The sequence below is a fragment of the Physella acuta genome, unplaced genomic scaffold (assembly GCF_028476545.2).
Source record: "Physella acuta isolate Inbredline_101_S28 unplaced genomic scaffold, ASM2847654v3 ptg000928l, whole genome shotgun sequence".
NCBI classification, from domain to species: Eukaryota; Metazoa; Mollusca; class Gastropoda; family Physidae; genus Physella; species Physella acuta.
This window is the reverse complement of record NW_026732445.1, coordinates 333,545-349,312: the sequence shown is the minus strand read 5'-3', so window position 1 is coordinate 349,312 and position 15,768 is coordinate 333,545. Positions and strand designations below refer to the sequence as shown.

The 15,768-nt window shown below is 41.4% G+C and overlaps 2 protein-coding genes across 2 annotated transcripts in view; both read left to right on the top strand.

The window, feature by feature from the left end:
• LOC131953545 (uncharacterized) overlaps positions 1-6,280 on the top strand; it is a 33,146-nt gene extending 26,866 nt beyond the window's left edge. The window contains exons 9-13 of the mRNA XM_059316766.1: positions 2,858-2,940; positions 3,232-3,271; positions 4,953-5,021; positions 5,187-6,091; positions 6,203-6,280. Of these exons, the coding sequence (XP_059172749.1) occupies positions 2,858-2,940; positions 3,232-3,271; positions 4,953-5,021; positions 5,187-6,091; positions 6,203-6,280 (1,175 nt within the window). The remainder of the gene's footprint in view (positions 1-2,857; positions 2,941-3,231; positions 3,272-4,952; positions 5,022-5,186; positions 6,092-6,202) is intronic.
• A 332-nt stretch (positions 6,281-6,612) lies between these two features.
• On the top strand, positions 6,613-15,675 carry LOC131953544 (mucin-2-like). The gene is made up of 6 exons (XM_059316765.1): positions 6,613-10,597; positions 11,153-13,979; positions 14,285-14,408; positions 14,613-14,789; positions 15,155-15,295; positions 15,583-15,675. The coding sequence occupies exons 1-6, from the start codon at positions 6,613-6,615 to the stop codon at positions 15,673-15,675; spliced, it is 7,347 nt and encodes a 2,448-aa protein (XP_059172748.1).
• The last annotated feature ends 93 nt before the right edge of the window (positions 15,676-15,768 follow it).

Here is a 15,768-nt window from a genome sequence, read left to right as displayed (position 1 = left end):
GATTACTGTATTTCATATGAAGGGGAGATATAAAAAAAACAATGGTTGAAAAATGTTTTCATAGTCAAATAAAACACGCATCCAAAACTTAATAATGAAAAACCTTTAGATTAGATGCATTAAAATACGAAAATCTACATACTTTTTCTTTTGGTTTAATAGGACGAATTCGTGGCGTAGGTAGCAAAATATATGGGAAATATATTTTATGGGTAATCAAAATTAAAGGGAAATAATGCCTAAAATATGCACCTATTAGTTTGATAGGATTAAATCCCTTTATATTGCGTTTTAAATCCTGTCACTGTATTTTATCACGATTGATTAAATTATTCTTAACCATTGAGGTATGTGCAGGCTGTTCAAACAGTGTATGTTAGATTATTCTACTAGTGTGTTTGAGTTGTGCCTGTAGTCTTATCTGTTACATAATTAATGGACTGTATAAAGTACCAAGGTCTGGTTTGGTCTGAGGATTTACAGCACCCCTCACTTATCAGGGGGATAATTTGTCATCGTCACACACGGAGCCCAGTAGAGGTGCCCAAGTACTTAGACTTTTTTGAAAAACTTTTGAAAGAATCTGGAACAGGATATTTTGTTGGTACAACGTTAACACTTGCAGACTTCTTCATCTATGATATAATCTCTGTGACGATAGACAGAGGAGTCCTCAGCACATCCAAACATCCATTAGTGGATGGGTTAGTTAAGAAAGTTGAAAGTAATCCCAATGTAAAAACTTACCTGTCAAACAGAAAGAAGACTGATTTTTAATACAGAATAGAAACCTCCAGATTTTAAAATTACCTGTCCATTATAAAAAATTAAGGCTTTGTAAAACAAAAAACAACAATATCGGCATCTTAACATTTTGCCACATTATTAAAACAATTGTATGTAATTGACAGAAGTAATCTTTTTTAATTAAGATATAAAAAAATCCAATTTTAAAAATCTGTACTAAATTTAACTGTCTAAAGATGCTAATAATGTTTATAATGAAAATTTCCAGAGCTGTAAAATTTGAAAATATCACATTTGACAAACTTTCCAATTGTGTATTGTAGCATAAATATTTTATTCAATGAATAAGTGAATTTTAAAATTCTATCTTGCAACATTAGATTTCATTCATTGCATTGGTTTATTGTTGTGAAATTCAGCTAATGGAAGTAAAGTTTATTGTATCAAACTTAACATTGGCTGTCTATGTAAATAATTGCAATCCATATTTGATGTAACTTTATATTAATGTAAAATGTAAATAAATATGTAGACTAGAAAAAAAAAAAAAAAAGTCACACACGGAGCCCAGCACATTTCTGGTAGAGACCTTATCACTCTGGCATTGACACCATTTCTTGACAGTGCACACCACAGCTGGAGGACACTGGTCTAGCTGATCTTTCCATAGCTAGTTGCTGATCTTTTCATAGTTACTTGCTGATCTTTCCATAGTTAGTTGCTGATTCCATAGCTAGTTGCTGATCTTTCCATAGCTAGTTGCTGATCTTTCCATAGCTAGTTGATGATCTAATCTTTCCATAGCTAGTTGCTGATCTTTCCATAGCTAGTTGCTGATTCCATAGCTAGTTGCTGATCTTTCCATAGCTAGTTGCTGATCTTTCCATAGCTAGTTGATGATCTAATCTTTCCATAGCTAGTTGCTGATTCCATAGCTAGTTGCTGATCTTTCCATAGCTAGTTGCTGATCTTTCCATAGCTAGTTGATGATCTAATCTTTCCATAGCTAGTTGCTGATCTTTCCATAGCTAGTTGCTGATCTTTCCATAGCTAGTTGCTGATCTTTCCATAGCTAGTTGCTGATCTTTCCATAGCTAGTTGCTGATCTTTCCATAGCTAGTTGCTGATCTTTCCATAGCTAGTTGCTGATCTTTCCATAGTTAGTAGCTGATCTTTCCATAGTTTGTAGCTGATCTTTCCATAGCTAGTTGCTGATCTTTCGATAGTTAGTAGCTGATCTTTCCATAGCTAGTTGCTGATCTTTCCATAGCTAGTTGCTGATCTTTCCATAGCTAGTAGCTGATCTTTCCGTAGTTACTTGCTGATCTTTCCGTAGTTACTTGATGATCTTTCCATAGCTAGTTGCTGATCTTTCCATAGCTGGTTGCTGATCTTTCCGTAGTTACTTGCTGATCTTTCCGTAGTTACTTGCTGATCTTTCCATAGCTAGTAGCTGATCTTTCCGTAGTTACTTGCTGATCTTTCCGTAGTTACTTGCTGATCTTTCCATAGCTAGTTGCTGATCTTTCCATAGCTGGTTGCTGATCTTTCCGTAGTTACTTGCTGATCTTTCCGTAGTTACTTGCTGATCTTTCCATAGCTAGTTGCTGATCTTTCCATAGCTAGTTGCTGATCTTTCCATAGCTAGTTGCTGATCTTTCCATATTCTTTCCATAGCTAGTTGCTGATTTTTCCATAGCTAGTTGCTGATCTAGCCAATCTGATCAAAGCTAGACCCACCCTATAAACTTCTAGATCTAATACATGTACACATTGCCATTCATAAACCATGTCATGTTTGTCGATGCAATAAAAAACCCATTTAGAAATAGTTCATGACAGTATGAACAATAAATCTGTCTGTTTTATGATTTTATCTAAATGCGCAGGTGATTGTAAATAGTTCTTGTGAAAACTTAAACCCACTAACACAGTTACCTACCTATTATATATGTTAACTATTTCAAAAAATTGTTTATAGCATCTGTATCCCTTTATTATTGAGGATGCTATCTGTGGTTTAGAACAGTAATCATCATTATGATTTAAGAAACAAACAAAAACTTGAGAATTAACCCCATCATTAAAACATGTTTTTGTTTTGTTTTAGGAGAAAACAAGGCCTTGACAAGCAACAAGAATGTCTTAGACAAAAGACTGAGCAATTTTGCTAATGCTTTGAAAAAAGCGCAGGTGACTGTTCTTACATGTTCTATTCCAGCACACAATTTGTTAGTGAAATCACAGATCAATTTGATATTTTGAAATCATTCTACCATAGAGTTTTTAATAGTTGAAATAGATACTTTTTTCTAAAGAAAGACATTGAATTTCTTCTTTGCCATAGATTTTAAAACTAATAATTCACAATATATATTGAAATTTTTTTTTGCATTTATTAACTGCTTATTAATTTAATGTGTGAAACTTTTGAAAACAAATTTTAAAAATAATTTTTTGACTTTAACTTTTTTTGTGTTGCAGCTTGTGTTCAATTCTTACTGGCGCAGGTTTGTTTCAGCAGGTGAGTCAAAGCTAATAGCAGGCTGGCCTAGACCAACTTGCTAGCAGGCTGGCCTAGGCCAACTTGATAGCAGGCTGGCCTAGACCAACTTGATAGCAGGCTGGCCTAGACCAACTTGCTAGCAGGCTGGCCTAGACCAACTTGCTAGCAGGCTGGCCTAGACCAACTTGCTAGCAGGCTGGCCTAGACCAACTTGCTAGCAGGCTGGCCTAGACCAACTTGCTAGCAGGCTGGCCTAGACCAACTTGCTAGCAGGCTGGCCTAGGCCAACTTGATAGCAGGCTGGCCTAGACCAACTTGATAGCAGAATGGACTAGACCAACTTGCTAGCAGGCTGGCCTAGACCAACTTGATAACAGGCTGGCCTAGACCAACTTGCTAGCAGGCTGGCCTAGACCAACTTGATAGCAGGCTGGCCTAGACCAACTTGCTAGCAGGCTGGCCTAGACCAACTTGATAACAGGCTGGCCTAGACCAACTTGATAACAGGCTGGCCTAGACCAACTTTATAGCAGGCTGGCCTAGACCAACTTGCTAGCAGGCTGGCCTAGGCCAACTTGATAGCAGGCTGGCCTAGACCAACTTGATAGCAGGCTGGCCTAGACCAACTTAATAGCAGGCTGGCCTAGACCAACTTGATAGCAGGCTGGCCAAGACCAACTTGATAGCAGGCTGGCCTAGACCAACTTGCTAGCAGGCTGGCCTAGACCAACTTGCTAGCAGGCTGGCCTAAACCAATTTGATAGCAGGCTGGCCTAGACCAACTTGATAGCAGGCTGGCCAAGACCAACTTGATAACAGAATGGACTAGACCAACTTGCTAGCAGGCTGGCCTAGACCAACTTGCTAGCAGGCTGGCCTAGACCAACTTGATAGCAGGCTGGCCTAGACCAACTTGCTAGCAGGCTGGCCTAGACCAACTTGATAGCAGGCTGGCCTAGACCAACTTGATAGCAGGCTGGCCTAGACCAACTTGATAGCAGGCTGGCCTAGACCAACTTGCTGGCAGGCTGGCCTAGACCAACTTTATAGCAGGCTGGCCTAGACCAACTTGCTAGCAGGCTGGCCTAGACCAACTTGCTAGCAGGCTGGCCTAAACCAATTTGATAGCAGGCTGGCCTAGACCAACTTGATAGCAGGCTGGCCTAGACCAACTTGATAACAGAATGGACTAGACCAACTTGCTAGCAGGCTGGCCTAGACCAACTTGCTAGCAGGCTGGCCTAGACCAACTTGATAGCAGGCTGGCCTAGACCAACTTGCTAGCAGGCTGGCCTAGACCAACTTGCTAGCAGGCTGGCCTAGACCAACTTGATAGCAGGCTGGCCTAGACCAACTTGATAGCAGGCTGGCCTAGACCAACTTGATGGCAGGCTGGCCTAGACCAACTTGCTGGCAGGCTGGCCTAGACCAACTTTATAGCAGGCTGGCCTAGACCAACTTGCTAGCAGGCTGGCCTAGACAAACTTGATAGCAGAATGGCCTAGACCAACCTTAAAGGAACTTTAACATATATTTGTACTGACTATAGACCAGAAATATTTACATTCTTTTATCTTACTTTTTTTTCTATATTCATTTGATTTTTTATTTGAAGTAATTGCTTTTGTATTTTGTGATGAGTACAGTAGAATTTGTTTTGCATTGTTTCTTACTGGTAAAACCTAACATTGATTTGTAGGTTTGACAGCGAAGAAAAAGCCAAAGATAATACCAGACTGTTACAAGTCAGTGATGAAAAGTTACCTGAGTATGTTTTTTTTTTAATTTCTATACTTCTTAAGTACGGAGTTTGTGCTTTTATATATATATATATATAAATATATATATATATATATATATATATATATATATATATATATATATATATATATATATATATATATATATAGTTTTTATTAAAACTGTCTAATAGGTTTTGAGCTACAACGTGAAGAAAGTTCTGACGAAAATGATGCTGACTATGATGAAAATGATGATGAAAATGATGAAAACGTGGATGAAAATAAAGTTGAAAACGGCTACAGCAGTGACTCTGAAGATATGAGTGAGGGGGAGATCACTACTACTGCAGATTTTGTCAAGTCACCTCCAAGCTGCAATAATGCTGGACGCTCCAGTCCTCAGAGAAGTCCTATAGAACCTCAGAGAGCTGTAGGCCACCAGAGGAACCTTGATACTGACATTAAACGTTTAGCAAGTGGGAGGAAATTAACTGGAAACAAATCTTTACTAAAGTCTATAGAATGTGATAAGGAGAGTGTGGAAAATAGAACTTCAGCGCTAGAGGCTGACAAGACTTGTCTACAATCGTTTAACAAAACAGCTTTTGTTAAAGCAAGTAAAAACTGTTCCCCATACAAACATGAATCAGCCACACACCACAATTCTAAATCTATCCAACAAAAAAATACACCATCAAAGTTTAAGCCACAAGTTAAGCCTTCAGCCAACCCAAGTTTTTCTAAGAGGCAGTTAGCATCTGAAGATGAAGAGGACTCTCAGCCAAACTTTAAACCTTCCAACCAAAGAGATGCACCATCTCAGCGTACAGCACAACCTAAAACTTCTCACACCGTTGGTGATTCTAAAAAACATTTATCTGAAGATGAAGAGAACTCATCTCTGTCCTCTCTGTCTTCATCATCCTCCTCCTCCTCTTCAGACGAGGACAGTGATAGCAGTATTAATTCCTTATCAAAGTGCAATGGCTTCAACGAAAAGAAGGCAGCCAAAAGCCAAACACCAAGCCTTGAAGAAATATTTTTGTTTGCCAGAATACAGAAACTTCTCTCTCCACTACCACCTACCCCCAGCCCGGTAAGTCACATGATTATGTTTACAAAAATACTGGATCAAAACTACTGTAGCATTGTATCTAAGTTAGACTTTGCTGGTATTGTTGCTTAAACCTTGTTTTTTTTGTTTCAGCCACATTGTATAGAAGACATAAACACCCCAGACTGTGATAATCTAATGGATGACTTGGCTGGTGAGCTCACTGCATGACCTTTTACTGTCTCATTTAATTTTTTTCTTTTTACTTTACTCTGTACACTTTTTTTTTTAAATGACTAATATCAAAGCTTATATGAAAATTAACATTAAAATGTTCATTCTTATTAACTTGCTATAAAAGTTGACAGTACAAATCCATTTCATAATTTCCATGAGGTAAAAGTGATAGGAATTGTTAGTTTAGGTAGAAAGGAGACATGAGTTGTGTTGTTAATTCTGTATCGACTTAATATTGCTGGAAGTAACACCCACCTAGCCAGTCATATTCCCAGCTAGCCAGTTATGCAACCCTACTAGGAAAAAATATAATATTGCTTAATAATATGTTTATGTTAAAATTTTCAGACAACGAAGACTTGTCTCCAAGAGAGAGGACCGTAAAATTTTACCTCAACTCTGACAGTGAAGAGGATGACAGGCCCTCCACACCTGTTAAGTCCACCCTACAGTGTTCTGACAGAGAAACTGTGCCTGCAGCAAGTGGTGTTGTAGATTCATCTGTCCTGGGTTTGGAAGACAGTAACATAGGGATGTCCTGTGATGAAAGTGCTGACGTCAGTCTGTTGTGCCAGTTTTTAAATTCTGTGACTTCGGATGATAACATCAATCCATCTGTTGACTGTAAAACATGTGAAAATACATTCCCAATCACACCTGTTGACTGGGGAACATCAGGTGAAAATGTGATACCATCCAACACCACACCACTAGTTCCTGCAACATCACCCAAGAAGGCAGCATCACCCATCAGCACACCTGCAAACACCGCAACACCAAGTGAAACTATAACTTCACCTGGTTTTACACCTGTGGACTCGGCAACTGATCTGGGTGATTTTTCAGATAGAGTTCCTGAGTTAGACACCCAAACACCTCCAGACACCTCATTGACTGAAGACTTACTGCAAGAAGTGCCAGATGTATTCTCTAGACTAGCAGCCCTGTCTGCCAACAATGTCTGTGAATATGGGGACGCTGGAGACTTCTTGCCAGTAGGGATTAAAATCCTGCAGGCAAGTGACCCTGTTGATACCCCAACAACAGATATAAACTGTAAACCTAGTCCAAAGCAAAATCTATATGCTGACCATATGAGCTTTCCTGGTGACAAGGGAGACTACTGTACAATTGCAACTGTGATGGGAGATAACTCAGGGATACTAGTGTCAGATACTGACAGTATTGTTGAACCTGTTCTACATTCGAATCTATGCACTGAGAGTGCCTCTGTTGTAGGTGATATGCCTAATAACTCTTCAATTAATTTAAAATGTGTGGATGAATCCAGTGTTAATTTATGCTCAGGTAACAGTGATAATGACATTATGCAAGAACAAAATGTGGCAACAACTGCAGGGAATGATAATAGTAATGTAACTAATGATGCAGTTTCTCCTAAACTGAGAAGAATAAGGACCAGGAGCCAGAATAGTGAGAGCTCACCATTTTTAGCTTTAGAGACAATCCCTCGATCTAGAGTTAGAACCAGTAGCCATACCAGTGAATCTTTGACACCATTACCTGCTCCCTCACCATCCAAAACTAGGAGCCAGCCCTGTGATCAGGTGACACCTTCAAAGATGACCGACACAAGAACGGCTTTAGTTTCTCCCTCACTGTCTAGAACTGGAACTAGGGGCACCAGAAGAGAATCATTTTCAGCGTCTGAGATACCTCTTCAGACACCACCCAGGCAGAGAGGTAGGAGGAGAGAATCTTTGTCACCTTCGGCTTCGGAGGTACCTCTTCATACACCACCCAGCCAGAGAGGTAGGAGGAGAGAATCGCTTTCAACTTCAGAGGAACCTCCTCAGACACCACCCAGGCGTAAAACTAGGAGCCAGACAAGGAGATCATCATTGTCAGAAGAGAAACAAGGAACTGAAAGTATTTCTATATTACAGACACCATCACCTTCGGCTTCAGAGGTACCTCCTCAGACACCACCCAGCCAGAGAGGTAGGAGGAGAGAATCTTTGTCACCTTCGGCTTCGGAGTTACCTCTTCCGACACCACCCAGCCAGAGAGGTAGGAGGAGAGAATCTTTGTCACCTTCGGCTTCGGAGTTACCTCTTCCGACACCACCCAGCCAGAGAGGTAGGAGGAGAGAATCGTTGTCGCTTTCAACTTCGGAGGAACCTCCTCAGACACCACCCAGGCGTAAAACTAGGAGCCAGACAAGGAGATCATCATTGTCAGAAGAGAAACGAGGAATTGAAAGTATTTCTATACCACAGACACCATCACGTGGAAAGAAAAAGTTGAGCATGTCTGACAAGGATGTTTCACACACAGCTCCACCTGAACTCCCAGCTGTTCCCCCTAGTCTCCCAGCTGTTCCCACAAGTCTCCCAGCTGTTCCCTCTAGTCTACCAGCTGTTCCCTCTGATCTCCCAGCTGTTCCCACAAGTCTCCCAGCTGTTCCCTCTAGTCTACCAGCTGTTCCCTCTGATCTCCCAGCTGTTCCCTCTAGTCTACCAGCTGTTCCCACAAGTCTCCCAGCTGTTCCCTCTAGTCTACCAGCTGTTCCCTCTAGTCTACCAGCTGTTCCCTCTAGTCTACCAGCTGTTCCCTCTGATCTCCCAGCTGTTCCCTCTGATCTCCCAACTGTTCCATCTGATATCCCAGCTGTTCCCTCTGATATCCCAGCTGTTCCCTCTAGTCTCCCAGCTGTTCCCTCTGATCTCCCAGCTGTTCCCTCTGATCTACCAGCTGTTCCCTCTGATCTACCAGCTGTTCCCTTTAGTCTACCAGCTGTTCCCGCTAGTCCTTTAGCTGCACCAACTAGTCCTGCTGTCAAAACTCTCCAATCCAGCCCTGCTGTTCCATTTACTCAGTCAGTTCTGACAGCTGTCCAAACCACTTCCCCAGCTCAGGCAGCTGTACAATCTTGTCCCCCTGTTTTCCCAGTCAGTCCTCCTGTAGTGCCAGTCAGTTCCCCAGCTCTGACAGCGGTACTATCCAGTTCCTCTGTTCTGCTTGCTAGTCCCTCCGCCCCAGTCAGTCCCCTATCCAGTCCCCCAGCTCCAACAGCTGCCTCCATCTCTCTCACAGACTACATTCAGGACATCATGGGAGACATGAGTGACCTCAGCAGTGATGAGAGTGACAGTGAGCAACTTCCATCAAAGACACCTCTCCCACCTAACACTGAGGGTGCTAGTCCTGTCTCAACCCATCAAAGACCTGCCAATCAAATATTTGACAAATCTCCCAAAGCTTCAGACAAGGGGGGCTCTTTGGGCCATGATGACATCACCTGTAAGGTTACAACACCCAGAGGTAGACCAAGCAAGAAAAACTCTGTAACAGCCAGTAACAAAACAGATGATATCAAACCTGGCTTATCATCAGAGGATGAAAGTAAAGCAAACACTTTGCCACAAAACACAGTCTTGCCTCACAATAAAGCAAGCACTTTACCACAAAACACAGACCTGCCTCGCAGTAAAGCAAGCACTTTATCACAAAACACAGTCTTGCCTTACAATAAAGCAAGCACTTTACCACAAAACACAGTCTTGCCTTACAATAAAGCAAGCACTTTACCACAAAACACAATCTTGCCTCACAATAAAGCAAGCACCTTACCACAAAACACAGACTTGCCTCACAGTAAAGCAAGCACTTTACCACAAAACACAGTCTTGCCTCACAGTAAAGCAAGCACTTTACCACAAAACACAGTCTTGCCTCACAATAAAGCAAGCACCTTACCACAAAACACAGACCTGCCTCACAGTAAAGCAAGCACTTTACCACAAAACACAGACTTGCCCCTGAAGAAGAGAACCCAGATGGAGTATGCTGCATTCAAAATCTCCCAGATGCTGAGCAGAGCTAAATCAAATAAGAGGACACAAGACGCATCAAAGCTTGTAAGAAAGGAGAACACAACTAAGAAACCACCCACAACTAAGAAAGCATCCACAACTAAGAAAGAATCTGTAAGCAAATCTAGAAGTGGAAAAGCTAAATTGAGTGAGGAGTGCTTGAGCAGTGATTCAGATTGTGAGCCGTCTTTGAACCATTCAGGGATGGAGGCAGGGAACACAAGCAGGTACAAGGGTAAAAGTGGAGCAACAAGAAACAAAGGCAGGGACAAGTCTCAGCCTAAGACAGCCCCCAACAAAAAACCATGTCAGATAGGGGCTAAGCAAGTTGAAGAGGCTGAGAAATCTGACGATGTAAACACCAGTGACCTTGACACCAGCAGTTTGTCATTTGATTCTGATGAGGAACCAGACAAAGTGGTGACAAGAAACAAGCGGGTGTTACCTGCAAAGTTGAGGAATCACAAGACTTATGGTGAGTCGTAAGATGTTGTGGTTAAGTGGGTTTTTTTTTCAGTCTTTGTGCTGTAAACTAAAGATGGATAATTGGGTACCCGGGGTGTTTGTTTTAAGTGATGAATAAATGAATGTAGCACTAAAATAAAATGCATTATAAAGAGTATTCGATTTACAATCCTAACATTGATGAGTTGGGGTTGTGAGCTTGTTTTTATTCATTTAATTGTTTTTTAAAGTTTAAATCCGTTACCATTGAGCATTGTAGTAGTTGATACCATGGCACTAATGCCTCAGCTATGTGAAATAGCCTAGTGTCTATATAACTGCTTAGGTCTCCTTTCATATGCCTCAAATAATCTTTTTGATAGCCACTGATGTTTTTTGTACAACAGCTCAAGTAAATTAATTTTAATTTTAAAGAAAGTTAAAAAAAGCTTGATTTATATTGTGAAAGTTATTGTAACTTTCATTATATTTGTAATTTTCACTTACTTAATTAAGCTTGTTAAATTCTGTATGTTTGCTCAAGAAAAAAAAATCTCAACGCAGAAATCATTTCTTTCCTTCCCAGAATCTCACAATAGACATCCCAAACATAAAGTATTGCACAACCCAACATCAGGCAATGTGATGTCTCACAACCCAACCTCAGGCAATGTGATGTCTCACAACCCAACCTCAGGCAATGTGATGTCTCACAACCCAACATCAGGCCATACTTCAACTGACAAAGCAGCATCAGACAACACAGCATCAGACAACACAGCATCAGAAAATGTGTCTAACAATAAAACATCAGGCAGTGTGATAACTGACAGCGAAGCAGCAGGCAGTGATGATACTGACAACGAAGTATCGGTCAATGTGGTGACCAACAACGAAATATCAGGCAATACATCATCGGACACTACAGCATCCAACTCTTTGTCAGACACCACTGCATCCATCCATTATTTGTCAGACAACACTGTATCTAACAAAGTAACCTTTAACAATGCCTCAGATACAACACTGCCTGACAGCTTAGCGCCTCCATCAAATGAACCTCCTAGGCCAGCCAATGCTGACAGCACCGTTGTTCCCAGGTTTTCCTCAGCTTTCATAATGTCTCCAGATTCAGCATTCAAAGCTGTCAAGGGCCCCAAAGGTCCAGCCCTAGCTCACCCAGCCCAGCACCTTGCTACAAGAGTTGCTCCGGGTCCAGACACCACCCTCACACAGACCAAACCTGTTTCTTTATTGCCTCCAGCCCATCAATCCAGTCAACCAGCCAAAGAAGTATCCCATCTTCTTCAGCCATCTGTAGCTTGTGTTAACAAAGACATTGCACATGCTGATGAAGAGCAGCCACCCCCTGCTAAGTTTCATGCCATCAAAAATTCAAAAGCTGCCAAATGTATTTCTTTTGTAAGCTCTGAACCTAGGAGAAGCTCTGTTCCCAGTTTGGCTCAATTAGACAGTCAGTCAAAGTTTGATACTTCCAACTTCCAACCAATTAACCCTCCGGTCACTTCATTTTTGAACCACTCAGTAACAACATTGAGCAACCCTCCAGTAACATTGAACAACCCTGCAGTGACATTGAGCAACCCTCCAGTGACATTGAGCAACCCGGCAGTGACATTGAGCAACCCTCCAGTGACATTGAACAACCCTGCAGTGACATTGAGCAACCCTCCAGTGACATTGAACAACCCTGCAGTGACATTGAGCAACCCTCCAGTGACATTGAGCAACCCGGCAGTGACATTGAGCAACCCTGCAGTGACATTGAACAACCCTGCAGTGACATTGAATAACCCTGCAGTGACATTGAGCAACCCTGCAGTGACATTGAACAACCCTGCAGTGACATTGAGCAACCCTGCAGTGACATTGAACAACCCTGCAGTGACATTGAACAACCCTGCAGTGACATTGAGCAACCCTGCAGTGACATTGAACAACCCTGCAGTGACATTGAACAACCCTGCAGTGACATTGAGCAACCCTCCAGTAACTTTGAACAACCCTGCAGTGACATTGAACAACCCTGCAGTGACATTGAGCAACCCTCCAGTAACTTTGAACAACCCTGCAGTGACATTGAACAACCCTGCAGTGACATTGAGCAACACTTCAGTAACATTGAGCAACCCTGCAGTGACATTGAGCAACCCTACAGTGACATTGAGCAACCCTCCAGTGACATTGAGCAACCCGGCAGTGACATTGAGCAACCCTCCAGTGACATTGAGCAACCCTCCAGTGACATTGAGCAACCCTCCAGTCACGCCTTTGACCAACTCTATTTTGGTGCCATCAATCATTCCTCCAGTTACATCATCAACCAACCCTCCAGTGATGTCTTTGACCAACCCTCCAGTGATGTCTTTGACCAACCCTTCAGTGGTGTCTTTGGCCAATCCTCCAGTTACATTATCATCCAACTCACCAGTGTTGTCTTTGACCAACCCTTCAGTGGTGTCTTTGGCCAATCCTCCAGTTACATTATCATCCAACTCACCAGTGTTGTCTTTGACCAACCCTTCAGTGGTGTCTTTGGCCAATCCTCCAGTTACATTATCAGCCAACTCACCAGTGTTGTCTTTGACCAACCCTTCAGTGGTGTCATTGACCAACACACCAATGGTGTCATTGACTAAACCCCCTGTCACAACATTGACCAACCCTCCAGTTGTGTCATTGTCCAACCCCCCAGTGGTATCCTTGACTAACCCCCCAGTCACAACATTAACCAACCCTCCAGTTACCACATTGACCAATCCCCCAGTGGTGTCACTGACCAAACCCCCTGTCACAACATGGAGCAACCCTCCAATCACATTTACCAACACTCCAGTTGTGTCATTGACTAACCCCTTAGTCACATCAATGACTAACCCCCCAGTGGTATCATTGACCAACCCCCCAGCCACAACATTGACTAACCCCCCAGTGGTATCATTGACCAACCCCCCAGTCACAACATTGACCAACCCTCCAGTGTTACCATCGACTGACCCTCCAGTTATACCGCTGACCCACCCTCAAGTGAGGTCACTGATCAACCAATCAGCAACAAAACCAGCACAACCCCAATTTAATCCAGTAGTAAGGAAAAGGAAATTAAATACCTCAGCTTCATCCAGCCCATCTTCAAGAAACTCAAATGAAACATTACTCTCAGAAATTTTCCACTTTTTCAAAATTCCACGTCTGCTGTCACCACTGCCACCTTCACCTGTATTTGTTGAATGTCCTGATGGTGCACCGGTCAACTTTGGCTCCTCTACGTCATCTGCTGATATCATTAAAGTTCATCCATTGGGCAAACCCACCAAGGCTAATAAAAGTCTCTCTCATCACATGGCTGAGGCCAGGCTGTTGCTGGCCAAAAAATCTGCAATTTCTATGAAGTAGGTCACTGTAGTACTGTAATCTTTTCATATTTTACATGACAGCTTAAGATTTAGTCTACACTTGGGTATTATAGGATGTAATGCTGACTTGGCTATTTAAAATGATAAACAGAAACATCGAAGACAGTTTTAGTTGCAAATTAAATTAACTTTTTAAATTTTCAAAAAAAAAAGAAAATTTTTGATGTGATAAATAAAAAATCATTACAACATTTAACTAATAGTTAGACACGATTATCTTGTATTTTCATACATTTCTGCCTAGTGTTCAAACTTCATAAAAATATTTAAAACCTTCACAGTAAAATCCAGGCAGCACTTGACAGAAAGAGAAAAGCAGAAATAGTCGGTCAGGCTTCTCCAAGTACAGGTGGAGCCACAGTCCAACAAAGTAGGAGCCATGCACAGCCTGCCACCAAAAGACAGGTAACAAGCCTTTATTTGTACTGAAGATTCTATTGTAGTATAAACTTAAACATAATTTGTAGCAACTTAAACTATCTGTTAGCATTTAATTTTTTTTTCTTTTTATTCTACTAATTTTAATTTAACTTTGTCCTCACAGTAACATAAGTTAGACAATCTTCGCTCGACAAATAATTATTGTTACTTTTGTTCCCATGGTGACAGAAATTAGCCAACCTGAGTAGCTTCCCCTCACCTTCTGATGCTATCTACCATGACCTGCAAGTTTTCCTGGACACAGACCAAGTGGATGTCAAGCTGACCATTGAGACCATGCTCAGTAGGGTTGATGGCAGTGACAGCAAGGCTATGTGGAAGGTCTTGCCCCATACTGTGGTCAGGGTAGGTCGAAGATAATTCTTTCATTGTGTTATGTGGCTTATAAAAAGAAAAAAATTCTGATAGCATTAGGATTAGCATAGAAGAAACTCTGACTGCATTAACTTAAAGTTTTGGACATAAGTGTCGGTGGAGTAGGTGAAATAATTTTTTCTTTTTCTGTGGCCATGATGTGTGACCAGCACAATCTCCAGCCAATATAACTGGACACTGTTGACTAAACTTTAGGTTTCTTTAGGTGTGTTAAAAGCCTGTTGAGAAGGGGGGGGGGGGGGGGGGCTTTCACTACACACTTAGTGTGACCAAAGTTGAAGGATCATCTTATAGGCCAATTTAATATAATTAACGTTGCTATCATTAACTTTCAGTATCTGTCAACAAAAGAAGAGAATGTCCTAGAAGAACTGTTTGCAGCCTGCCAGAAGAAAGGAATTATTAAGACAGTTTTTATCAGTCAGGCTGAGTCTAAGCTTTTAGACTTTCTCTCAGAGTTTATCAAATTGTATCAGGTAGGTCATCTTATGATGAATTCGTTGTTTTTTTTTTGTAAACGATTGTTGGTTTATCTTCTAAAATTTTGACGTAATGTATATCAAACAGTTCTGTGTGTTAGATGTCTCTCACTATTTCCTCATAGCTGACCTTTTATCAGAAGTATTTTTTTTTAAAAATACAGAAGGGGCTTTAGTCTACATAGTTATTATAAGCTTAAATGTTGGTATAACCATGATAAAAGCAAGAACTGGGTGTGCCATCTAGATTGTATCATTGAATTGATGTCACCATTATATCCTAGGATACAGACAAGAGTGGACTCATGGGGGTTGTGTGGACGGCCATATTCAACAAAGAATTAACAAGCCAGGCAGCCAAACAGTCTCTCAGGTAGGCAGTGTTGTATACTTACACAACTGTTCATGTTTGATTTGATTAATGGTGTAAAAATTCCAATGTTTTGTGTTATTGAAATTAACTCAGTAAG

What these genes read in the sequence shown, in the direction of transcription:
- LOC131953544 (XM_059316765.1), top strand. Translation starts at nt 6,613, where the DNA reads ATGTTTATGTTAAAATTTTCAGACAACGAAGACTTGTCTCCAAGAGAG. An exon ending in GAGGAATCACAAGACTTATG is followed by an intron (nt 10,598 to 11,152) that starts GTGAGTCGTAAG and finishes TTTCCTTCCCAG; the next exon opens with AATCTCACAATAGACATCCC. An exon ending in AGTTTATCAAATTGTATCAG is followed by an intron (nt 15,296 to 15,582) that starts GTAGGTCATCTT and finishes ATTATATCCTAG; the next exon opens with GATACAGACAAGAGTGGACT.